Source organism: Equus quagga, chromosome 13 (genome assembly GCF_021613505.1).
Source record: "Equus quagga isolate Etosha38 chromosome 13, UCLA_HA_Equagga_1.0, whole genome shotgun sequence".
NCBI classification, from domain to species: domain Eukaryota; kingdom Metazoa; phylum Chordata; class Mammalia; order Perissodactyla; family Equidae; genus Equus; species Equus quagga.
In genome coordinates, this window is record NC_060279.1 from 2,092,842 (window position 1) to 2,116,746 (window position 23,905).

General features: G+C 56.9%; 1 protein-coding gene across 13 annotated transcripts; it reads right to left on the minus strand.

Moving 5' to 3' along the window:
- Window positions 1-2,706: 2,706 nt before the first annotated feature.
- Window positions 2,707-22,215, minus strand: SLC45A3 (solute carrier family 45 member 3). Of its 13 annotated transcripts, none has more exons than XM_046680995.1 (8): window positions 22,128-22,172; window positions 16,408-16,474; window positions 15,475-16,180; window positions 11,118-11,240; window positions 9,155-9,549; window positions 7,549-8,334; window positions 6,565-6,830; window positions 2,707-4,458 (listed from the first exon to the last, which is right to left on the minus strand). In XM_046680995.1, the coding sequence occupies exons 5-8, from the start codon at window positions 9,363-9,365 to the stop codon at window positions 4,021-4,023; spliced, it is 1,701 nt and encodes a 566-aa protein (XP_046536951.1). In that variant the 5' UTR covers window positions 9,366-9,549; window positions 11,118-11,240; window positions 15,475-16,180; window positions 16,408-16,474; window positions 22,128-22,172; the 3' UTR covers window positions 2,707-4,020. The 13 variants fall into 13 exon arrangements, with proteins under 13 accessions (XP_046536951.1, XP_046536950.1, XP_046536946.1 ...); XM_046680994.1 differs by lacking the exon at window positions 22,128-22,172 and adding an exon at window positions 17,383-19,840; XM_046680990.1 differs by having other exon boundaries at window positions 15,475-17,510; window positions 22,128-22,175.
- Window positions 22,216-23,905: the final 1,690 nt, after the last annotated feature.

Below are 23,905 nucleotides of genomic sequence, written 5' to 3' on the forward strand. Positions count from 1 at the left end.
GCAATCCAGTAACAAGCACTCCTAATGCCAATACTGTGGGCTCTAAATACCTCTCCCCACAGAAAGCAATCACAGAGCCTCAGAGGCAAGCGCTCATTCCAGGTGGGTGGCAGGACACATACAAGACGAGCCAGGACATCTAGTCATGCCAGAAAGCAAGGAAGCCTTCAAAGACCGTGTAGGATCTTGTCAAAAGGACTCAGAAATCAGCTTGAAGAGGGTCCCACTGGCTGAAGATGGGAGCAACCTGAGCATGAATACCCGCAAAGGGCTGAGCCACGTCAAATACGTTTAAATCCATGAACCCCCTCCGCCATCACTGGGGGAGGCCAGGGAATCAGCTCGTTATTTTGAAAACTGGTGGGGCCGGCTCCGTGGCCGAGTGGTTACGTTTACGCGCTCCACTGCGGCGGCCCAGAGTTCGGATCCTGGGCGCAGACACGGCACTGCTCGTCAGGCCACGTTGAGGCAGCATCCCACATCCCACAACTAGAAGGACCTGCAACTAAGATATACAACTATGTACGGGGGGTTTGGGAAGATAAAGCAGAAAAAAAAAAAAAAAGATTGGCAACAGTTGTTAGCTCAGGTGCCAATCTTTAAATAAGAAAACTGATAAATACAAAGGAGTCAAGTACTTGTTGAAGAAATAAAAAACTATCATCATTTTCCAATGCCTATGAAATAATGGATCCAAGAAATCAAGGACGACTAACATCAAAAAAGAAAGACAACTAGACAATACACATTCCCTTCTACGGAAGTACACAAATCTATGAAGCATTCTTACAAAAACAAACAAACAAACAAATCTGATCTGGTCTCTAACTTTAATTACCAATTTACAGAAAACACAGGGGCAATGAAAACGTGAAATATCCCCATGGGAATGCAATCAGCAAAATTCACATGATCTAAGGGACAAACAACTCTGTTTCTTTAACAAGTAAATTATAAGGAAAAAAATAAAAATTCAGGAGGTACCTATGGCTTACAAGAGATTTAAAAGACACAGCAACCAATTGCAATGTTTGGAACTTATCTTGATTCCAATTTGAACAAAAACTATACAAAAACTTTGTAAGACAAGAAAATGTGAACACTGCATATTTGCTTATACATATTTGATATAACTAAGTGTTATTTTTTGGTCCGATAACAGTAATGTGGTTATATGACTCTGAAATAAAAGTCCTTATCTTTTAGAAATACATTCTGAAGTATTTCAGAATGAAATATGATGTCTGAAATTTGCTTCAAAATTATGTAGGAGGAGTGTAGGGAGGTATTGTTAAATATTTAAAGGCCTGTGTCCCTAGGATTGGACAATCAAATCTGAATGTAATCAAGACTCTAGATATTATTACCAGCTTACGGGGGCAAAGAGGGGGAAAGAGGAAGAGCTTAAATAACACTGAACAAACAGTCAGCTAAATATAGAATATGGGCCATTCTGTAGGAAAAATGACTCCTTCTTCACAAATGAATGGCATTAAAAAAAAGAGGAGACTGTTGGAGATTAAGAGGGACCTAAGGGACAGAGAGAACCACTGAACGCAATCTATCTGAGTTGTTTACCTCAGTTGGACCTTGATTTGAACAAACTAACTGTAAAAAGGCATTTCTGAGGGGCCAGCCTGGTGGCGCAGCGGTTAAGTTCACACGCTCCGCTTTGGCAGCCCAGGGTTCGCCAGTTCGGATCCTGGGTGCAGACCTACACACTGCTCATCAAGCCATGCTGAGGCAGGTTTCCCACATAGAAAGTAGAGGAGGATTGGCAGCAGATGTTAGCTCAGGGTTAATCTTCCTCAAAAAAAAAAAAAAAAAAGGCATTTTTGAGAAAAGTGGGGGAAACTGTACCTGGATTAGGTAATTGACGATCATAAGGAATTACTATTTGTTGGATATGATCATGGCATTGTGATCAACTTGTTGAAAAGTCCAATTTCTTAAAGATACACTCTGAAGTATTTACAAGCGAAATGAAATTGTCTGCTATGCGCTTTAAAAATACCCTAGAAAAAAAAAAGAGGTGGGGGAGGGAGAGAGGGTGAAATAAAAATGGCACAATGTTAATAATTGTTGACGTCGGCCCATTATACCAGGCTCATCACTCCTGTGTGTTTGAAAATATCCACAACAAAACATTAAATACAATTTAGAACATTTAAAAAATAAAGCTAGTCCTTGCCCAGGATGTTACCTATACTGACCGCTCACATTTAAGGGACAGGAAGGCCGCTCAGGTTTGGAGGGGGGAGGGAGGTGGCAAGGCAGGGGAGACTCGGAACTTGACCTGAGCCTGGCGGGAGGGTGAAGGTGGGAAACGGCGGGAACCGGGGCACAGCAGTGTTGGAATCCTCGCCAGCACCCACAGGTGCATTCCTATTGCTGTAGTTGATGGGTGCTTGCTCCATCTCCTTGGTCACACAGTGAGCCCTTTGAGAAGGAAAATGCCCCACTCCCTTGCCCTCCGCACTCTTCCCACCTCCTCCCTCTCCCCCACATTCCCAAAAGAACTCCCCAATCCAGGGGGTAGCACCACGGCACCCAAGCACCAAAGGACAGCAGAGTGCTGGTCTGTGGCTCCATCTGCTGGTGGTGCTGGGAACTGAAGCTGCCGAAACAGGGTTCCAATGAGACGGAAGCTGCAGACAATTTGAGCGCTCTGGATCCTTCCCCTCAGAAAGGATAAACACAGGCCAATTAAACATATAAGAAGCATTTAATTTCATCACCATAAACATTATACTCTGATTGCTCACATACAGTATAAAATCTTTACTCCGCTAAATAAATAAGACATAACATTATTGCAAACGGCACTTAAACCCTCCCGAGATTAGACCTTAGCCCAGGCAGGGGGCGCTCCTGAGATTCTGTGCGAGATTCCCCAAGCACAGATATGCCCTGGGGGCTGAGACGGATAAAGGCTCCAGGAGCCAAACTCCGTGCTTCTGGTCCTGCCACAGCCCAGAGGAGAGGCAGGGAGGCTGCTGAGGAGAGGCAGGGGGCGGGCAGCTCCTTCATCAGCCCAGTCCTACAGGGAACAGAGAGGAGCTGGGGGGCAAGGCTGGGCCAAGAAAGGAGGGGAGGCTGGGGAGGCTGTGAAACCTGGAGCCCCCCTCCCCACCTTCGTCCAGGACCCAGCCTTGGGTAACAGGATTTGGGATGAGTTGGGGCGAGCAGAGATTCCAGGCTCCTGGGTTAGGTACTGTGGGGGCCAGACCAATCACCCCAGGAGGAGATTCTGGCAATGCTCAGCATGATAAACAGCCATCTTAGGGGACCCCATCATTGGGGATCTCACCTCCTAGACACCAACATGGCAGAGCTGGGAACTGATTCCCCTCTACTTAGTTAAATAAATAACTTAAATATTTAAAGGCCTGTGTCCCTATGGTGGTAACACAGGGGCCAACAAGCCATGTCCTGATAAAACATAGGGGCGGGGGATCAGCAGAAAGGCAGCGCTGTAGGGCCAGGCAGCTTCCCCTCTCCCCTCAGGACTCTACCCCGCAAATATCTCTCATACTTTCAAATCCTGTGGAGGAGAGTTTCACACCAGAAACTGCCGCGTAAGAGCAACACTGGGGGGACCTACGGGATAAGGGGGTTTGGAGGTGGGAGCCCAGGCGGCTGAGTTTACTCAGCTCCCCAAATCCCTTCTCTGGGTATGTCCTGACCAGGACACCGGCTGTTAATCCTGAGCCTCGATGTCCCCCTGCAGAGTCCTGCACCCCCCGGAGCACGGAGCTAACCAGACGCCTGCCCTCTGGCTTCCCTGTGGGAGTCCAGACTGAAGCCCACCGGGAGAGCCACCAGTCGCCCAGCACTAAAGCCCGGGAGAGGCCAGAGGGAAGCCCCAGTCCCCCACCTGTGCAGCTGTGCACCCATGGCCATGGGGTGGCAGCAAAGAGCCACACCACTTTGGCAGCAACAGACACTGGAAGCCAGCCTCAGCCCTGGGGGCTGACTGGAGACTGGAACAGGGCCTTCCCTCAGTGGGTTGGAAGCAGTCTACAGCGAGTATTTGGCCAAGTCGCTCTTGTCAAATACTACCTGTGTGGCAAAGTAAATGGCCACCAGACCCAGGCCTGCAGCCGACACCATATAGGCAGTGACAGACTGGCTGAGCTGAACAAGGGAGCCCATAAACAGGGACGGGGCCACCTGAGACAGCAGGAAGGCACTGTCCAGAATTGCAAGGTCCAGGCAGATGCCCCGGCCCGGAAGGACCCCAGCCTCGGGTGGCTCACCCACCACCATGCGCATGGAGACATCGCAGGCAGAGGCCCCACAGAGTGCGGGTGGAGACGGGAGCAGGCCGCTGCCTCCAGCACCCATGTGTCCACTCGGGAAGGGAGATCCGGGCTTGGGGCCTGGTGGGAAGCTGGTCATCAGGCTGTCCTCACTGGCGCCACCTCCAGCATCTCCTCGGTATTTGGGCAAAAACACCTGGGAGAGGGAGAAAAGAGGGGACAGGGACAGGTGTGTACCCAAGTAAGGGATCCTCCAGTTATGAGAACAGACCCTGGCCTTCATCCCAGGGGCTGGAAGAAACCGGGAAACAGGTCTTTTTATAATGAAAATCAGGCAGCAGGTCAGAAAACTGAGCGAACGCTGCTTGGTCTATTTGTAGTCAAGACCCTCATCAAGGGCGGGAGAAGGGGAGGAGGACAGAGAGGGGACAAATCTGAAACCGGAAGTCCAGGCCTCCTCTGGCCTCTCCTAGAACAGGTAGGAGGCAGACAAACTCAGTTCTGCAGGTTAGGAAGAGAACAGAACCCCAAGGTAAAGGAAGAGACAGGCAGAATGAAGACAGGTGAGAAGAGATTTGTGAGAACAGAGGAACCAAATCCACAGGCGGGGCCCCTGCTGGCCCAACCCACCCGCCCCGCAGGCTCTCCTAACCGTCCTCCTTCCTGCCGCCCCACAATTCACCACGGGGAAATGCTCATTGCCCTCCGGAGAGGAGCCTGCTGCCACTGGGGTCACAGGCCCTAGCTGTAGCTCTGTCCTACTGTGGGGTCCATGGCCCCAGTCTGGGGAAAGGCAGGGTCCAGAAGACTCAGCCTGGAGTGGACGGGAGGAATCACTCTCTTCTCAACTCCTCAGCCCAGCTGCACTAATGTTGAAGCTTTCTCACCTCCTTCTCATCGTCCACCCTGAGCCTCTTGTTTAAGGACAAGGCCAGAACTTATCTGACGCTGCTCCTTGCCCACTAGTGCCTAATAGGGGGGAGTTCTTGAGGTGGCTGCGTTAGACCTGGGAGCCACAGCAGAGCTCAAACCTGACCCCAGGGAAGCCCGGGCTCGTCACGCAGCTAGAAGTGGGCAAAGAAGTGCAGGGCCAAGTGTGCCAGAAGCTGCTGCTTGGAATGGGCCTGCCAGGACTGCTCTTCCTTGCCTTCCACCCCAGGAAAGACCAGCCAGGCTGGAGCCTGGACAGGCCCCTGGGGACAAACATGCTCCTCAGTCTGAGGGAAGGACCCTCAGCATGCTCCCTGGCGTGGCTGCGTGTGCCCAAGCCTGGCCTCTGGACACCAGCCTTTAAGTCCCCGGCCAGGGCAGCAGAGGCTAGAGGCTGATGATGTGCGCCAAAGGGGGTCTCAGGGACAGGTTCCCCAAACCAAAACCCTGGCCCTTCCTGTGACCCCTGCCCCCAATGCAGCTACCTGTTCAGTTAACCAACCTCCCAGCTAGGTGTTTCTCTGCTACCCCACTCATGTCCCACAAGGGGCAGAGATGTCTTCCCTAGAGTCTGGAAGCTCTATGAGGTCAGGCCTGCATCTCCTCCTCCCTCGGGACACTCCAACTTCTTGCCCCTCTGAGCTCTGCACCCAGGGCTGTAACTCAGTGAGGCTAGCGGAGGGGACAAAGGTGACCACAAAGCCTGGGTCAGGAGGCTTTGCACACAAGGGGGCCCCTGGAGGGGCTGGTTAGTGTGAGGCCCCCAACTTACACAGTGCCCAGGTGAGCGGTGTTGGCGCGTCAGGCTCAGAGATCCGCCGTGGGGGCGGGGGAAGGGGACGAAGGCAAAGGTGTGAGGCAGGAAAAGAAAAGAGAGAATTAGACAGAAAAGGAAGATGAACCAGAAGGAGAGGGGGCAGTAAGGAGCCTTCCCCACCTGGGAGACCAAAGCAGGGCACAGATCAGCCACAGTGCCCCCTGAATAAGGAGAGGTGTTGCCAACACCAGACCATGCCCGCTCACCATGTGCTGAAGCTAGGTGCCCCAGAGGTCATCTGACCCAGGTCCCTACTTCTGCAGACAACAACCTGGCCCAGACTGAGGGCTTCTGCTGGCCTGCCTCTTGAGGATTCCCAGAGAAGGACTTCGCTCTTCCTGCAATCACCCACTGAAGTGCTTTATGGTCCTGACACCAGGAAGTCATTCCCAGAGTCTAATCTACACCCGCTTCCTTCCGCAGCCCACGTCTCTGGCCCTGGAGCTACGAGGAGCTTCCTCTCCAATCAAAGAAGGCCTTCAACTTCTGGACCAGACCAGCTGGGGCTAGTCAGCCTCCCCTCAGCCCGCTCCACCCAGCGGCCAGGGCGAGTACCTGCTTCTCGCGGTGGTAGAGGGATGCCAGCGTGTAGGGCAGGATCTGCAGGGCGGAGAAGGTGAACCCTGTGAGGGCAGCCGAGGCGGTCACCACAGCCACGCTGCGGGACAGGCACGTGGCACCGGCAGCCACGGGGAAAGCCACCACACTGGCCAGATAGACTGCCCTGGTGCCGAATCGCTGCACCAGCCGGTCCATGACCAGGGAGAAGAGCAGGGAGATGGCACACTGCAGGAACAGCCCCAGGCTGCCCATCCGGACCCCTGGAGGCGGGTGGGGAGAGAGGCAGTCAGACAGGGAAGGGGGGGAGTGGCTCAGAATTAGGAGCCGCAGGCACCTGCTCACCGAGACCTGCTCTAGACCAGACCCGCTCCCCCGCACCTTCCCACCCTACCTGTAGCAACGGAAGTCTAGGCTCTTCCACTGACCCCAGGGAATGTGGCCAAAGCCACTGGCTAAGGACAGAGGAAGATGTTCTAAGGGTCGACTAGAGCCTCAGCTAGTGCTCTGTGGGCTAGGACGGAGACAGGGAACGCAAAGACAGTTCTCCCATAGGCTCTAAGACGGAGCTCCAGGACGCCTGAGCTGGAAGGCGCTAGCAAGGTGGTTTGGGAAGTCAGCAGGGGACACAGAGGGTACACTGACGTTGGGGCCAGGTGGACCTGAGACCCAGACTTGACTCCTCCACTCCCTTTGGACCTTAAATAAGCTCAGCCTTTTCTTCTGTCAAATTGGGGCAAGGACTGATCAAAATCTCAGAGCAGCCTGAGGGTCTGTTGACACTGCAAGCAAGGCTGCCCTGCACCCTTGAGGAGCTGTACTCGCAGACTACACACTGGGCCCATTCTCCTGATGGGGAAATCAGGGCACAGATGCACAGCTACCAGCCGAGGCACAGGCTGTGGGCACCTCCCTAGGCATGAACGTCCCCTGGACAGCAGCCCCCACAGCAGCGCCCATCCCTGGCTGCCGAGCCCTTACCTTCATCATAGTGTCTCCGCGCCTCGGTGCCTGGCTCAGCCCTGGGCACACCCTGGTACAGCCCCTCACCCACGAAGTCCGTGTAAAACAGTGTGAAGGTCATGAATGCCATCCAGCTGCACAGCTCGGCCACAAAGAGTCGGCGCAGAGTACGAGGCACACGGCAGCAGAGCTGGTGCAGCCGGGGGAACAGGGTGCCTAGGTTCTGGAAAGCCAGGCGGGCGCGGCCCGGGCAACAGTGGGGCGGCATGGGGGACACCGACAGCCCTTCTGGTGGCTCGGCCGGGCCCAGCGCTGCCTCCTCGGCCACCAACAGCGTGGCTGCCACACAGGTGAGGAAGATGACAGTGAGCAGGCCAAAGAGGCACTCCTCCTGGGTGCCCAGGTAGGGGGCCAGGGCACTGGCGTCCCAATCGATGGCGGGCAGCAGATAGCCCAGGCAGCCCCCAAGGCTGATCATGAAGGCGTAGACAGAGAAGGCCTGGCGACAGTGGTCTGGGTCCCGGAAGAGGTCAGAGAGCAGGGCCTCCAGGGGAGTGAAGCACACCTGGCCACAGAAGTCCAGCAGCCCCACGCCCAGGATCAGCAGGGCCAACTCCAGGGGCCTGGCGTCCGGGCACAGCAGCCCTGCCAGCCGGCCGGCCCTCGGGATGAGGAAGAGGCTCAGCAGGACGCCCAGGGACAAGGCCCAGATGAAGGGCCTCCGGCGACCATAGCGCCCACGCCAGTGGTCACTGGCGGAGCCTAGGAGCGGGACGGAGACCAGGCCCAGCACTGGACCGATGCCTGCAAGAAAGGCAGGAGTGTGAGCCAGAGGCTGGGGCCCTTAAGGGGTGGGGGAAGGAGGCCAACCTCCTTGAGAAGAGGATCACGATATATCACCCAGAGGGAGGGCCAGCCCTGTGCTGGACGCTGTGCTGAGCGCTACACGACAGGATCACTAACGCCCCATTTTAAGATGGGGAAACTGAGGCATGGAGCAACTGATAAGTGATACTTGTACACAGGCACAGAGCTAGGGAGGGTGAGCGGTGGGATTTCAACAGCCAGTCTGACTCCAGATGCTGTAATCCTGACAGACCCCCTCTTCCTAGGAGTCACACAATGGTGACCACTTGCCTTCTGTGGCCTCTGCACAGCGCCTGCCCCAGGGGTAAGGAAGCCCCCCGCTGGAAGACCCCAGTCCTACTAATCAGTGGCTGGCTGTACGGCCTGCCTATGTCACCTAACTTCGTATAAGCCTCCTTTACCCTCTCTGTGAATGGATAAACTCAAAGGGCTGTTGCAAGGATTAAATGAGGTAGTAGATATAAATCATAAACAGCCAGACACATGCAAAGGGCAAGTTCTCCAGTGGCTCCTACGGGCAGGCCTTGTGTAGAGGCCAGGGGAACAGCAGTGGCCAGGGAATGTCTCTCTACTCTTTGCTTCCTCTTGGACCCCCTGGGCCCAGGGTCACCCTCCCCAGCAATGGAGGCCTGGCAGGCTCGGGAAGGGCAGGCAGCTCCCTCTCCCGCCCAGCAGCTCTCTGGGCAGAGGCCCCGCTGCCCTGCTGCCGGGGCAGCCTAGATCTGGAGCAGGAGGGAAGGAGCGCCTGGTGACTCACCCAGAACCATGGTCATGAACTTCTCCTCTACCCCCACTTCCAGCAGCAGGGGTGGCGCGTAGGTGATGCCCGCGGCCAGGCACACCTCCAGGCCGAAGGTCAGCAGGTTGACCAGCAGGAGCTGGGCTTTCCTATGCCGCAGCAGGCGGCTCCCCCACAGCCTCTGGACCATGGTGGGCCAGGCGGCGAGGGCTCCAGCCCGTTCACGCATTCCAGAACTGCTTCGTCTCTGGCCTGCTCCAGACACCCAGGCCTCTCCTTTCTGACACCGACCACCTAGGACTCAGCCAGGAGCCCATTTCTGCCAGCCCTCCGTGCGGGTCCAGCTTCTCAGCCCATGCTAAACGCCTGCTGCCGTGGGGTGCTTCCTGGACACATACCCCATCACTCGGACACTGAAAGGGAGGGACAACCAAACACACGAGTGTTAGGTCCTGGGAACCAGGATTTGCTCTCAATTCTCTGAATCCTGTTCACTCCCAGGCTGATGGTGTGGCCCTGCCACCTGGGTGTCACCCCCGATTGCCCAGTCAGGAAATTCATGTTAATATTAGCCTAAGGCTGACATAAGTAATAAGGTAAATATGATTTTTAAAGCTTAGCACACTCCAGAGCCAAACAGATGTCGGTTATTCTCTGTTTTGGAATATCTTTGCAATTGCCCTTGCCTGCTAGTATGGGGGAAAAAAAAAATCAAACCAATGGAATTCCCAGTTCCCCAGGCCCTGTCATCAAGGTGCCCTGAGACCCTCCAGCCGGCCTGGTTTGTTTGCTTTTCTCTCTCCACCTCCCAGAGCGGCAGTTCAATTCCCCTTTGTTAGGAGCAGCATTTCCTATTCTGCACTGCCTGGCCACGGGCCATGGTGCCCGGATGACGGAGGACGGGCAAGGGGGGAGAGGCTGTGGTTTGTTGGGCTGGATTTTAACCTGTCATTGAAACTGCTTCAAGACCGCTCCCCTGGACGAACCTGGGCCTGAAAACCTCTCCCGTGAGTTTCTCTTCGCGTTCAACTGTTCGTGGGGAAAAAACATTCCCACATGTGCTGCCCAGCTGTCCTGGGACAGCGGGGCCATCCAGGGGCCCAGGCTCACGGGCTTGAAACTGCACCACCTGGCAGCAACTGCAGTGACACCAGTGACCCCAGGGCTGGCAGGACGTCCCACACTCCCAGGCAGCCTTTCTCTGTTCCCCAAAGTGCTCCATTCTCAGCAGAGAAATCGCCATAGCCCTTCCTGCTAGGCCTGCCTCCTGTGCCCAGAGATCCTACTGGGGGAGCACCTACCCGTGCCCCCACCCCTAGGCAGTTGCCTCCAGGTCTAGCTTCCCTGAAGAGAAGGTGTAGAGAGTGGGCCATGGTGAGAAAAGGTGAGAGTCCCCTAACCAGCCAGCCATCCCAATGTGGGGGAGAGGAGGGCGGGGCGGGGGGACGGACGACAGAGCCTCACACCACTTGTGGCTAGAGTCTGGCGTGCCTTCCTTTGCCTCATGGATTCAAGCCCATAAATGCTGTTGAAGAGCACTACTCCTGTGCAAGGTCCACAGTGGCCGAGGGCCCGGCTCCCGTCTCCTCCCCAACCCCAGAGCCTTCCTGGAGCACCCTCAGGCTCACTTATTCCTCTTCCAAGCTCAGCATCTCGTAATTTGGAGCTTCAACATCTTTTATCTCTTTAAATAACCTCAAGCCCCACAGGGCCTTGTGTGTTACAGAGCACGTTGGAGGTGCTCTCTGCGCTGTGCCACAGAGAAATCAGACGGCCATCAGTCCTGGGTAAGACGTGTCCATCCCATAACCGCCTTCTGGGGCTCTACAGCTGGTAGAGCAGGAAGGAGGGGACTTCAGATGAGGCTGGGCAACCAACAGCCTCCTCCCCAAAGTCCCGCTCAGACCCAGGCCATCCACTTCGAGAACGGACACGGCCTCCTATGGGGGTGGCATGGGGAGGAGTGAAAACACTGACTCACGTGGCCCCAAAAAGGGACTGGAGGACCAGACAGCAGTCTTAGCTGGGCGTTTGTGGGTTCAGCTCGAGGCGCGTCCTCCCCAGTCGCTGCTTTGCCATAGCACCACAACAGGAAAGCAGGAGGCTGCACAGGGACCAAGGGCTCGTGCCATCCAGGCTGGAGGGAGGGATTCTGGGTGCAAAGGCTTCCAGCCCCTTCCACTCCCCACCCTCAGTCTGGGATGGCCCCGGACATTCACCTGCTCTGGGTTTTTAAGGGACCAGGTCCTCCCTGAGCAAACAGAGGCTGTGTCAGACCCAGCCTCACCCACAACCCGCTCCATTCCCAAGCCCTGCTTGCTCCCTGTTGTTGAAAATAAACCGCAGCTCTCCTGCAACCACTAATCACCCCGCCTGCCTTCCCCCCTCCCTCAATCTGGTTCCTCACTCCCTGACTTCCTCACTCTCTGAGGAGCAGGACCCTCCCTAGCCCACAAGGGAGAACAAAATGGGTGAAGAGAGGAAAGTCGTCTCACCCGCTATGAGGAGCTCACCAGCCAGCTCCTTAGCCACCTCCCCCTCCCCAGCGCCTCTCCGCCCCCCAGAGGTTCTTTACCTGGTAACCAGGGGCTGGGCCAGCTGTGGAATTCATTGAGAGGAGCCAGGTAGGAAGTGGGCTGGCTGCGAGCCCTGCTCTGCACCCCTCTGTCCTTAGGTTGCTGAGCCCGTCCTCCCTCTTTTGACTTCTACTCTGCCTTGGGGTCCAGGACACTCTTGCCACCCCCAGACTTTACTCTTTCCAGCTCAGAATTGCCTGAGGAATTCCACGCCCATGAGAATATTCTCCCTTCCAAAGCCCCCTTTCTTCTCCTTACGTCTTCCCTTTCCCCGGACCCCTGGTCTCCCCTGCTTCATCCCCACCCCAGGGCCTCAGGAAGAGGAGACGACAGAGGACTCCCACAGCACTAGCTCAGCCATGAGCCATCCCTCCAGGGCCTCGTTCCCCAGGGCACAAACAGAAGCCTAGGCCCTGCCCAGTCCCCAGGCTCAGAGAGGGGGACAAGAAGAAGGGGTCGGTGGCACGTTCCTGGCTACCACTCCTATCTGCAGCTCCCGGGCACTCTTCTCACCGAAGCTTGAACGAGACAGACCCCAGCGGAGTCCCTGTTTCAGGAGCTCCCCTGTCCAGCTCAGAGAGACAGGATCCAGTTCTCCCTATACCCTCCAGGCTCAGAGATGCGGCTGACTGAAATCCTCCTGCCCCATGCTCCTGGAGCACTCTGCCTGTCTGGCAAACAGAAGATCAACCAGAAGGGCTGGCCTCCAGTGCTCACCTGGTGGGGAGGGGGTGAGGGTGGAGGTACAGAAAGGGGGAGTCTGGCCTGACCTCTTTAAAAGGAATGGAAGCCTTCTAGGAGGACAAGACCCTCTCAAGTTCCAACTCCCCTCCTCTCTGGGCCCCCTAGACGGGACAGCCAGAAAGCTGGAGAAAGCTCTGGGAGCCTTCACGAACTCTGCCCGGCCAACTTTCCTCATCCCTGGGGGTGCAGGCTTGGCCCAGAGAAGCGGGCATGTTTGTGAACCTGCATCTCGCTCCCCAGCTCCAGAGACCAGCGACCTACACGCCCCATGCACTGCAACCCACCTAGATGCCCCATGCACTGCAACCCGGGGCACCCGCAGAGCAGGCAGCGGGTGCCACTGTGACCCTCTGGCACCGGCCCTAGCAGAAGGGACTGGGACCCATTTGCCCAAAGAATAAGTAGCTGAAAGCAGAGTGGGTGTGGGAGGGTAAGGGATGGAGGCTAAGTGCCTCCCCCATCCCCACACGCGCCCCCGAAACCGCGGCCCGGCCCCCAGGGAGAGCCACTCCGAAGGGGTCAAAGGTGGTGAGTGGAGGTCCGGACAGACCCTCACAGGCTGGAGGGCCCGGCGCCTGCCCCTTTGCCCAGCTTCAGATTAGGCGCCACCAGGGAGCACGGGGAAATGAAACTGAACAACAGGAACAAACTTGGCCTGAACTTTCTTCAAAATTCAAAAGACGGAGTGGAGGGAAGGCGACAAGCCCACTCCTGGTAGCTGCCTTCGGAAGGGAGGGTCAGAGGGCTGGATAAAGAGGCCTTTGAGGGCTGTCAAAGGGGCTCTGCCGCCCCGCAGCCCGAGGTGGGGCTGGGGGCGGGATTCCCTCGCTGATAGGCAGGGGCCGGCGGGCTGGGGGCGCGCTGGGGGCGCGCGCGCGGCGGCCAGTGTCAGGCAGCAATTCTATGGGCCCTTTATGCAGGCCAGCGTCCCCCCACCCCGTGCAGGCACATCAAACGGCCGGCTCCCGCCCTGACCCTGCCGAGCAGCGACCTCGTCCTCCCTCCACACTCACAAAGCCGCGCTGCTTTCCCACGCGCTCCTCCGCAGGAAGGCCGCCCCTCGACCTCCGCGCCACGGGCAGGCCCCCAGAAGGAAACTGGGGACAGGCTAGGCTGGCCCCGAGGAGCAATGACTCAGCTGCAGACAGCGAGCGGGTGGGGTCACTCCAGGCCATCTCCCTCACACACGCCCCAGGCCAGGACGGCGGGTGGGGAGCAACCCACAAGTAGAGGCTGCAAGACTGCGCGGATGTGGGGACCCCCGTTTCTCCACACCGGACTGGACCCCAGAATCTCATTCCAAATTGAGCTGTCCCAGGCGCCCTAGGTTAGGGGCAGGGAGTTGGTCTGGGGGTTCACCAGCTCAGCATCCCTGCCAACTAGCCCCCTGCCTCAGTCCCGGGAGACCGACGTCCGCGGCCCCACCTAGTAAACCTAGCGGACTCCGTCCCCTTAATGAGCTCCGCCCTCTCAGCGGCTCGCAAGGAGCCTGGGGCCAGACCCCAGAAAGAGGCCGTGCTGGCCACCCAGAAGACCTGACAAGCGCATCCTTGTGAGCTCTCCCCGCTCACAGGTGCCCTGGTCAGGGGTGCTGTGCTGTGGGAATTCCCACCCCGGGAGCTAAGGCGACCAGGACGCAGGATTAGATCAGGCACGGCTTTGGTGACTTCCAACCCACATTCAATCTTTGATTCCCTGGGTTTGAATACTTCCAAAGAAGTGAGGGTCTGCTTTCCCCAGTCCCACCCTACAAAAGGCAGTGGTGATCTGCACAAATAGCTGGGGTCCCCACCTCGCTGCGCTCCCGCAGACACGCAAGAGCACCGTTCAGAATGCAACCCTGCACCCAGGGGAACGGCAGGAAACAGCAAGGGCGGGCAGTGGGGAGTGAGACCCACCACGGCAGACGTGCTTCCCAGCTCTGCCCCCCAGGGCCCAGGGGCTGGGGATTTAGAGTCGCCCGCTGCGCTGCCTTTTCTTCCCTCGGACTGGAAGCCTTCTGCTCAGCAGCTTGTCAGAGAGAGTGAGGGGCTGCAGGCCGGGACACAAAGGGGGATTAGGGAGAAACCTCTCGGCCTGCAGAGTAATCCATCACACTCTCTCCCGGCTGCCAGCGCCGGCCCCTTCCCACTCAATTCCCCTTCCAGCTGCTGTAGCCCCCACCCCCTCCAGCTCCTGAGCCCTGTCACATGGCAGCAAAGAGAATCCCAGGCCCTGGGGGGGCAGAGGGGGCACACCCCGGACACTGGGAAAAGGACAACGGCTCTCTCCCCCCTCCCGGCCCCCAATGTGTGAAAACCCAACAGGTGGCAGTGGCTCAGAGAGAAGCTGCTTTTGTCGCCCTGTCTGAGAGCCACAGTCCCGCTTCTGAAAGGGGACAAACGTGAGAGGTGGGGGAGGGGAGGGGAGAGGACAGCGGCAGTCCCAGAGCTCCTTGGATCTCCCCTCCCCTCTCAGATCCAGCGATGGGATTCTGCAGCTGGCCTGCCCCTCACCTTGGCCAGCGGAGGCGAGGCACCCCTCCCCAGGTCACCCGGCATCCCATGGTCACAGTGAACACAGATGCGCATCTGACTCCAGGCACCTGAGCCTCCCAGCAGACTTCCTTTCTGTGGAACAGCTGCAACCCAAGGTCACACTGGGTCACCTTGACCAAGTGCCCTCCAAACAAGACAGCCCGTGCCCTTCACCCAAGACCTCTCTTCCCGGCCAGGAGCCGCAGGTCCCTGATCCCAGACATCCCCGGACCCAGCAGATCCTGCAGGTGACGAAGGTTTGGCAGTCGGCCTGACCTGGGTTTGCATGCCAACTCCACCACTTACTGTAACTGTGTCACCTTGCTACTTGACCTCCCCGAGCCTCAGTTTCCTCATCTGCAATTAATAATAGCAGCTAAGTTGAGGTTTACTACATGCCAGGTACTCTTCCAAGCGTTTTAATCTTCTAGCCGCCTCCTGAGATGGGTACAGTGAGTTGACCCATTTGAGAGGCAAGGAAACATAGATTACCACGACTGACCTCACAGCTGCGCCATGTGTCTGAAAGGATGTGCACGCTCCTGGCAACGCCTCTTCAGGTTTCTGGGCTTCCTCAGTGGAGAATCCCGGAGAAGGCTTTCTCATTCCCAGACTGGAGCAGCAGGGGTCAGAGGGGGACCGGCTTCCACGCCCCTCTCCCACGGGCCTCCCGCACCCGCCCCAGCGCTCTCTCAGCCCCCAGAGGCCAGAGGAATGCCAAGAATGTAAACGCCTCCCCAGGTGCTGGCCCCCACAGGTAAGGAGAGGTCACTGCAGCAGACCTGGCTGGTGTCTGAGGCTGGGAAGGGAGATGAAGGGTGAGATAAACATCCCAGTTATGAGACAGGATGGTTCCCATCTACAGGGAAAACAATCACAGTGATGACACCCACTAACTGCGGGAGGTGCCTGGCCCGTGCTGGGTACCTGACGCATCTTCTCCAACTCCTGCCATTTGTGCCATCCTGCACAGCAGGTATTTAATATTCCTATTTCATCGCAAGGACGAAAACAGACTCTCAGAGAAATTTATTAACATGCCCAAGGTTGCACAGACAAAAACGATTAAACGGAAAATTCCAACCATCTGAAAATTCTGGAAAGTGTTCTGAACTGAGAGCCAGAACAGTGTGGTCCAGTTTCAGCAACTTTTGTAGCCGTGTGGCCTGGACGAGCCATTTCACCTCTCTGGGACTCAGTTTCCGCACCTGTAAAATGAGAGCTGGTCTAGCTGCTGTCTAAGGTTCTTACAACCGTACAGCTATGTGATCTCATACACCCCTGCCCCCAGCCCCAGGAAGGGTGCTCTCCATGGACCGGAGGCCACTCAGTGCTCACTGACAAGCCCACATGGCATCAGGGAGGGGGTGTCATAGCCCTCCACCAATGAGAGACAAGGGCACGGGGTGGCAAAGGGCTCCCCAGCTGCACTTACCCATCCTTCACCTGTCTACACATTGTTCAAGTGTGTAGACCACAGGGTGCCGAGGGCTGGCAGTCACCTGAAACAGCCAAGCAACCAAGCCATCTGGGGGCATGATCGCTGTCTTCCCTACTCCCACCCAGAGTTGGACTAGAATTAGTAACTAAATTCTTTCTCTACTTGGGCCACAATAAATGCTTCCCTACAAGGTAGGGTAGCAGTACCAAGAAATCCCTCGGTCCGGAATGAGGTAAGAGGGCTGTGGGAAGAGAATGAAGAGCTTGGCTTGGTCTCCAGACCACTGGGAAGTTCCCTCCCCGCTCCCTTCTCTTCCTACATCCCCTGCAAAGTGAAACCTGAACTTGAACTTTCCCTGTCAGCCAGACCAGGCACCTCTGCCCATCTGTGCACAGCCAACCCTTGTCCCCTCCCTGCAGCCTGGCGTCCCTTAGGAGGTGAGGTATCCGGGAAAGACGCCAGAAGGTTGAGGGTCTGGGCAGACCTCCAGTTGAGCAGAGCCCTGGGCTGGGAGTCAGACCAGGGTGCTGGTCCCAGCTCTGCCGCCTCCCACCTCTAGAATCTCAAATCTGATGCTCTGTAAGGCCCTTTCAGCCCTGATATCCAACGGTCCGTGACGAGCCCCTTTTCTCATCAGAGGGCTCTGGGCCAGACTCAGTCCTGTGGAGATATGGTCTCAAAAACAGTTAGTCAGAGGCGAGCAAGGTGAAAGGAGGCTCCAAAAAGACTTCTTTATTAAAGAGCTCTAGTTTACCCACCCTAGGAGGAGGTATGCCTCAGTAAGTGCAACCGAACCTCCCCCAAAGGAACGTCAAAGAGCACTAAAACTCTCCCACCTACCCACCCACCTGTCCGTCCACCCATCCACCCAACACTTATTGAGCCCAAGTACGTGCAAGCCCCTTGTGAAGGTGCTGGGAATTCAGAAACGAATGACTGCAGCCCCCTTTAGCAGAAGGGACAACATACACTCAGAGTGCAGTGAGATGCTACAGGTGTAAAGACACAGGTCCTTAGAGTGGGGCGTGCTCAGTTCTTCCAGGGCTTCCCAGGGGAGGCAGCCACGTTGCTGAGCCTTCAAGATGAGCAGGTAGGAGCTACGCAGAAAAGGGTGCATGCCTGCACAGCACGGCCACTGGAGCCGGGGATCCGCTCATCAGACGACCCCTCCCAGTCAGGTGCGGCGGAATAAACACTAGACCCAAAATCGTGGGACTCGGTTTTGATCTCAGATCTGGGCCCAAGATGGGGATATTCATCAGCACTGAGCCTGTGTTTGTTTCCAGGTACACGTGGAGCACAATCACCTCCCTCAGACGGCCTCTCCCTTTCCCCTGAACTCTGTCCAGCTCAAGTCCTACACCTTCTCCAGGCTGCCTGGAACCCAAGCTGTCAAGAATTCCCCTTTCTCGACTGTGCTCACCAGGCAGCCCTCAGGGTTGGCTACTGCGGTCCTCCCGGTCACTGGCTTGCAGTCCTTTCCCGCCCCCACCCCACTAGCCCTTCAGCTCCTGGAAAGCAGGGAGCACAGTCCCTGCCCAGGCCCTGAGAAGGGAGGTGCGCGACAGAAGGCCTTACGGGTGAGGCTGAGTCAGGATTCCTGCCTGATGTGATCTGACCAGCGTACTTGGGATTCAGGCTGGGCCGCATGCAAGGTATTTGGGTGCTCAGCTCTCTAGAAATGAGCCAGGAGCAGGAAGCTAGACCGCCACATCCCTAGGGCTCGGTGGGGCACTCTCGGCTTGGACACCGTCTGCCAACTCAAAGCACACTTGAGATTGGCCTGGGAAGTGGGGGCATGACAGGGAGCAGCAGGGAAAGAAAGTGGGACTGCTGTCTCAGGCTAGGTGCTCCAGAGGGCATCCTATTTGGCTAGGCGTTGAGTGGGGCCTGAAGTTGGTGACCAAGGAACTATGGGCTATGGGACCAGGGGCCAGCTCATCCCAGCTTCCGAGCAAGAGTGATTCCCAGAATGAACAAAGAAGGGGAAGGGCACAGGCATGTACTGAGCACCTGGTCTGTGCAGCATTTTGCTAAACACGCCTATCTCATTAATCTTCACTGTAACCTTGCCAGGTGAATACTATCATCTCCATGTTCCAGACACAGAAACCAAGGCCAACAGGTGAGGCAGGCCCTTCTCCATCATCAGAAGCAAGAAGTCCCACAAGTTATTCAGAGTCGGTGGCAAAACTCTAAATTTCTTCCCATGGAGGAGGAAACACAGACCATGTAGTAGAAAAAGGGTTTAAACAGGAAGCTCTGGCCAGATATCAAGACCATCGCGTGATGGCTCTATCACCAGCCCCTGCCCCCAAGCAGGGACACTTAATACACAGCACAAAGCTCCACACTCCAGCTCTATTGCTGGGAGTCAAGTGGCATCAGCGGTCGAGACACTGGGCCTGGTACCAACTGATGCAGCCTCATCTCACTGTCCAGCAAACAGGGCCACTGACTGTTCGAAGAAAGCCAGGCTTGGTTTTTCTTCTGAATGCCAGAAAGCAGTGCAAAGGTCCCAAGGGTTGGGGAGGGAAGACAGAGTAGAAACCCAACCTCAGAGCAGCCCCTTCCTCGCATACGGTTTCCCTAAAAATCACAACAAATATCCTTGCTACATAGAAGGCCTTAACCTTTCTGAATATTATTCACCTCCATCCCCTCCCTGCACCCACTTCCAGCTTGAGGAGGTGAGCGAGGCAGGCGTTTCTGGACTGATTAAAAAACAAGTCATACACAGCACTGACAGGGGAGGGACCAGGACGTCAGTCCCAGTGTGTGCTTTGCACAGGACCACAGGTTCAACCGCACGTGTGCCATTCACAATCTACATACAGTTACATGCAGTCTAATTCCTGTGCTGAGACACTCTGGCTTCTGAGTGTGAGACCACAGTGATTGCCTCCATTGTCACGGAGGAACAGCAGCCGACACAGATCAAGCTCTTTTTACTTGCAGCTGCTGCGCTCAGAACCTTACCTATATCAGCTCGTCTAATGCTCACAGTGCTGTGAGGTGGGTCCTGTGATCCTCGTCCTACAGAGGAGGAAGCTGAAGCCGAGAGTTAAGTAACTTTTGCAAGAAGAAATGGGATTCAGACCCAGGCAACCGGGTCTAGAGCCCCGCCTCTTAACCAGTCATGCTGAAGCCCCAAAGTCCAGGAGGCCTTGCTCCCAAAGAAACAGGTCCCGGCAGAACCCAGGACAGAGCCCCAGGCTGCGTGCTGTGGTCCATTCGGTGACAGGTGATGGATAAGTAGATATGGTTAATACCGGCTGACGTGTACTGAGCACCTACCACATGGCAGGCAAACAGTCACTGCTCTATATGCATGATTTAATAAAACTATAATTTTCTTTCTTTTTTTTTTTGAGGAAGATTAGCCCTGAGCTTACTGCTGCCAATCCTCCTCTTTTTGCTGAGGAAGACTGGCCCTGAGCTAACATCCGTGTCCATCTTCCTCTACTTTATTTGTGGGACGCCTACCACAGCATGGCGTGCCAAGCGGTGCCATGTCCACACCCAGGATCCGAACCAGCCAACCCCCGCAAAGGAAGTGGAACGTGCGCACTTAATTGCTGTGCCACCGGGCTGGCCCCTCTATATTTATATATTACACATAATTATATATTTATAAATATTTGTATTTGTTATATTTGTTATTTAATAAATAACAAAGCTATACGGTAGGTACCATCATTATTATTATTATCATCCCCATTTTGCAGCCAGAGACACTGAGGCTTAGAAGAGGTTATGTAACTTGCCCAGCAGTCCACAGCTGGTGGAGCAGCCAGGCCATGGGCCCTGTCTTTCTGACAGTCTGGGTTTTATCCATAAGGCTGTGTTACCACGAGTCCGCAGCCCACCGCCTTTCTGCCTTTTCTCTCAGGAGCCCTGGACAGGCTGAGAGAGGGGAATCGCGCGGTCCCTCCACATCCAGTGGCCTGGAGCGAAGGAGCTCAGCGGGCGCCGAGGATCACTGTCCAGCTGCTCCCTCTCCTCCTCCTTGGAAGGAGCTCGGAGAGGCGGGGGAGCTCACTGCACACCCCATGAGTACACAGGAAAACACTAAATTGGGGCTTGTATGTCCACAGCTGTACATTCATCCACAGCTATATTTTTATCCTCATGCTCATCCTGCTGACTCAAGCTCGATTTTTCTATGCACTTTTAGAATGAGTCCTGGCTGCATGACAAGCCTGGGAGGAGGAGGTAAGACAGGAATGAGGGGATCGGACCCATCCAACAGAAAGACCTGTGACTTCAAATAATGTCCCACTCACTCAGGAGGAGAAGTTGCTCTCTTGGTTTCCTCAGGCTTCCCATCCAGCCTGCACCTCCTGGGCCCTGCCCTTCCCCCCATATGCCAGCCTGTTCCCCAGGCCTTGGGCAGGTGAGCCCACTCCAAGGCTGTCCCGTCTAAAAGAGACCTGCTAAGGGCATCAGGAAAAGCAGCCGGGAGTCCCCAGGGCCTCACTCCCACCCCTGAACAGCACTTCCAGGAGCCCAGGAAGGGTCACTCTCACCCTGGTCCACCGCCCATGCCGGCAGCGGGCTCTTCTTAGGCCCTGCTCCACTGGGATGGGTCTGCATAACAGCTGAAGGGCAAGTCCTCCCCAGGTACCCACCATGCCAAACTCCTCCCTACCCTCAACTCTGGCCCCTGGGAAAAGAGGAAGCAGGGGGGAGTGGCCCTGGGGAGGGGAAAAGCTGAGCAGGTCAAGTGCGGCTGTCGGGAAGATGGAAGCTGATTCAGAGGTCAAGGGCTAAAGCACCGCTCAGGGCTCCAGGTCCGAGGGAAACAGGAGACCGCGAAGGACTGAGCCTCCCTCAGGAGAGAGCCTGCAGGTCCGGGGCTTCTCTGGCAGGCCGCGCCGCCGCCTAAGCCAGAGCCCCGAGAAGCCCTAGCGGACGCCCAGGTCCCACTCGTCGCACCTGTCTGCTGATCTCAGAGAATTCTCCCCATCCCTCTTGAGCCCCGGCAGGCGAGGAGAAAACGCGGCCTCTCTGTTTCCTCCTCCCCTGAGGGAGGTCCGAGGCTGGGAAGGGAACACGGGAAGGCGCGCGCGCGCACTCTCACTCCAGCCTCAACTCTCTGCCCAGAGCCTGGCCCCAAGGCGACTGTCCGAAAGGGCTCGGGCATCTTGCCCTACCTTATTAACCCTTCACCCTTCCCCGAGCAAGCTGGCCCCAGCCCGAGGACCCCGCGGCGTCCCGGCCCCTTTCCCGGCTCCCAAGTCCCGACTGTGCGGTGACTCATCCTGCCCCTTTCCGGTGAAGCCGAGACAAGGGAAGAAAATAAATGCAACTTTCCAAAGAAAACTCTGCGGCGGGAGGCTGCAACAGGAGCGAGCGGCCGTCGGCCGCCGGCTGCCTGGCCCGGGGCTCCGGGGAGGGGCAGCACCCCGGCCTGGGACAGCGGGCATGCGGGCGCCTCGAGCGCAGCCCGCCCTCCGCGGAAGAAAGCACAGCTCGGCGGGGACCCGAGCGGACGCCCGGCGCTCCGCAGCCCGCCCGCCGCAGGGGCACCCGCCGCCCCGCCACCTCCTCTGGGATTCGCGGGGCTCGGCTCGCAGCGCCCGGGACGGCACCGCGCGGCCCCATCCCGTGGGGCGCCAAGCGCGCGACCCCGCGGAGTCCGGCCGCCCAGCGCCCATCACTCTCCCGCGTCGGGATCCTCTCCCCCGGGAGCAGAGGGGGCGCGCCCCTACCTGGCCAAGGCGGGCTGCTGTCACCTGGGGCTGGCGCATGCAAACTCGTCCCCCTGTCCTTCCCCCCCGACGAGCACCAGCCGGCGGCTTTTAAATCTCCAGGTTACTCCGCGGGGGGGGGAGAGAGCATGCGCGCTGGGGCTGCCAGGAGGGGGCGGGGCGAGGCGGGACAGAGGTCGGGGTGCTGGGAGGGGTGTGGAGGGGCGGGGCTGGTACCCGACGGAAGAAAGCGGGAGGTCTCCAAGCAGTCTTTGTAGCCCCGACCGCGACGGGCAGCCCCCGCGTGGCTCCCAGACTGCCCTATCATTACCTAGGGCGGTGCGCCGCCCCCTCGCCGCTCGCCGCCAAAATGTTTAGGGAAAAGCCACCCGGCTCCGTGGCGCACCTCCCCTCCCGGAGCTAGGCTGCGACCATCACCTGCGCACGCCGCTCTCGCCATCCCCCTCTTCCCGGGCAGAGGTGCCCCCCACCCATCCAGGACCAGCCCCTGACAGGCGATGTCACATTCTCCCTGAGTTACCCTTCCTACTGTTTGCTGTTCTCTGAGGCGGATCGAGGTTCCTTATAGCTAACTCAATGCCCCTTCCTGAAGTTAAAAGCCAAATTCCAATGTTTCCTTCTCCTTAAGGGTATGTATGGGTAAGAGAGGTTGATTGCCAGTAAAATGTTCCCTTTGTCAGCTTTTGAGCAAGATCCCCACAGATACCTGTTTCCAGAATGCGTTTGACAAGAATGGAACAATGCAGGTGGAGGCAGAGAACTGAGACCCAGGCTGGCCTTGGGTGGGGGGAGGAGAGAGACCCAGTTTATGTGGATTGTTCAGTTGAATACCGCAAAATCGCAAGAAGATGCCTTCGAAGGGGAGGACCTAGTTGGCTGCAGCCCTGGACTGGGCACTGGGGCAGTGGGTTCCAATGCTGGCCCTGCCGCCAACCAGGTGTGATGTGGAGCAAGTCCCTTCCACATTCTGGGCCTCTGTGAGAAGCAGGAATTGGCCAAATATGTCTACAGGCACCTCCAGCTGGGAGGCAGAGAAGGAAGGGAGATAGAGAAGGAAGAGGGACACAACAGAGCCCTGGGGGCTATGGGGAAGAGAGCGTGGGTGCAGGAGAGGGCAGAGAGAAAAATCAAGAATCCACCTTCTGAGTCGCTAAACAAGTTTAAATTGAAAACTCTGAGCACTGCCTCCCTGGGAGCACTCACCCTCCAGCAGGTGACCCTTCAGGGCGCCAGTGGCTTTCCAAAGCCTTTGGCATGACCATTTATGGCTAGCAGAAAGACCGGGGTGGAGTCCTGGGTCCCTGAGCTGGTGTCCCCTCTGCCCCAGAAAAGAGGGCAGGAGTCAGGGGGAATTCCAGGTCAGCTGGAAAGTTACAGAGTCAGGAGAGATGGAACGATAGTATTTTCCAGGCTTGGGGAAGGAGCAGGAGGGAGTTGTCCTGCCTCAAAGAAGTAGGAGCACTGCCTCCTCTCCCTGACTTTTGCACAGGCCTTATGCCTTGTGACATGGGGAAGGGGTTGGGGGAGCTCAGGAGGTGAGCAGACATCGTGGTGTGATATCCTGAACGGGACCACACCCAGAGGTCTGGCCACCTGCCTGAGTGCCTGGTCACCCCTTCCCAATGCAGGTGACCCTTTATTACCAAGCTAGGTGGAGGCACTTTCCAGGCCCTGCCCAGCACAGGGTGCCATAGTGCCCCCTGCTGTAAAAACATTTCCTCCCCCTTTTTCTGCTGGTGTAGACTTGTGTAATCATAATAATGGTAGTAGTTAACCAT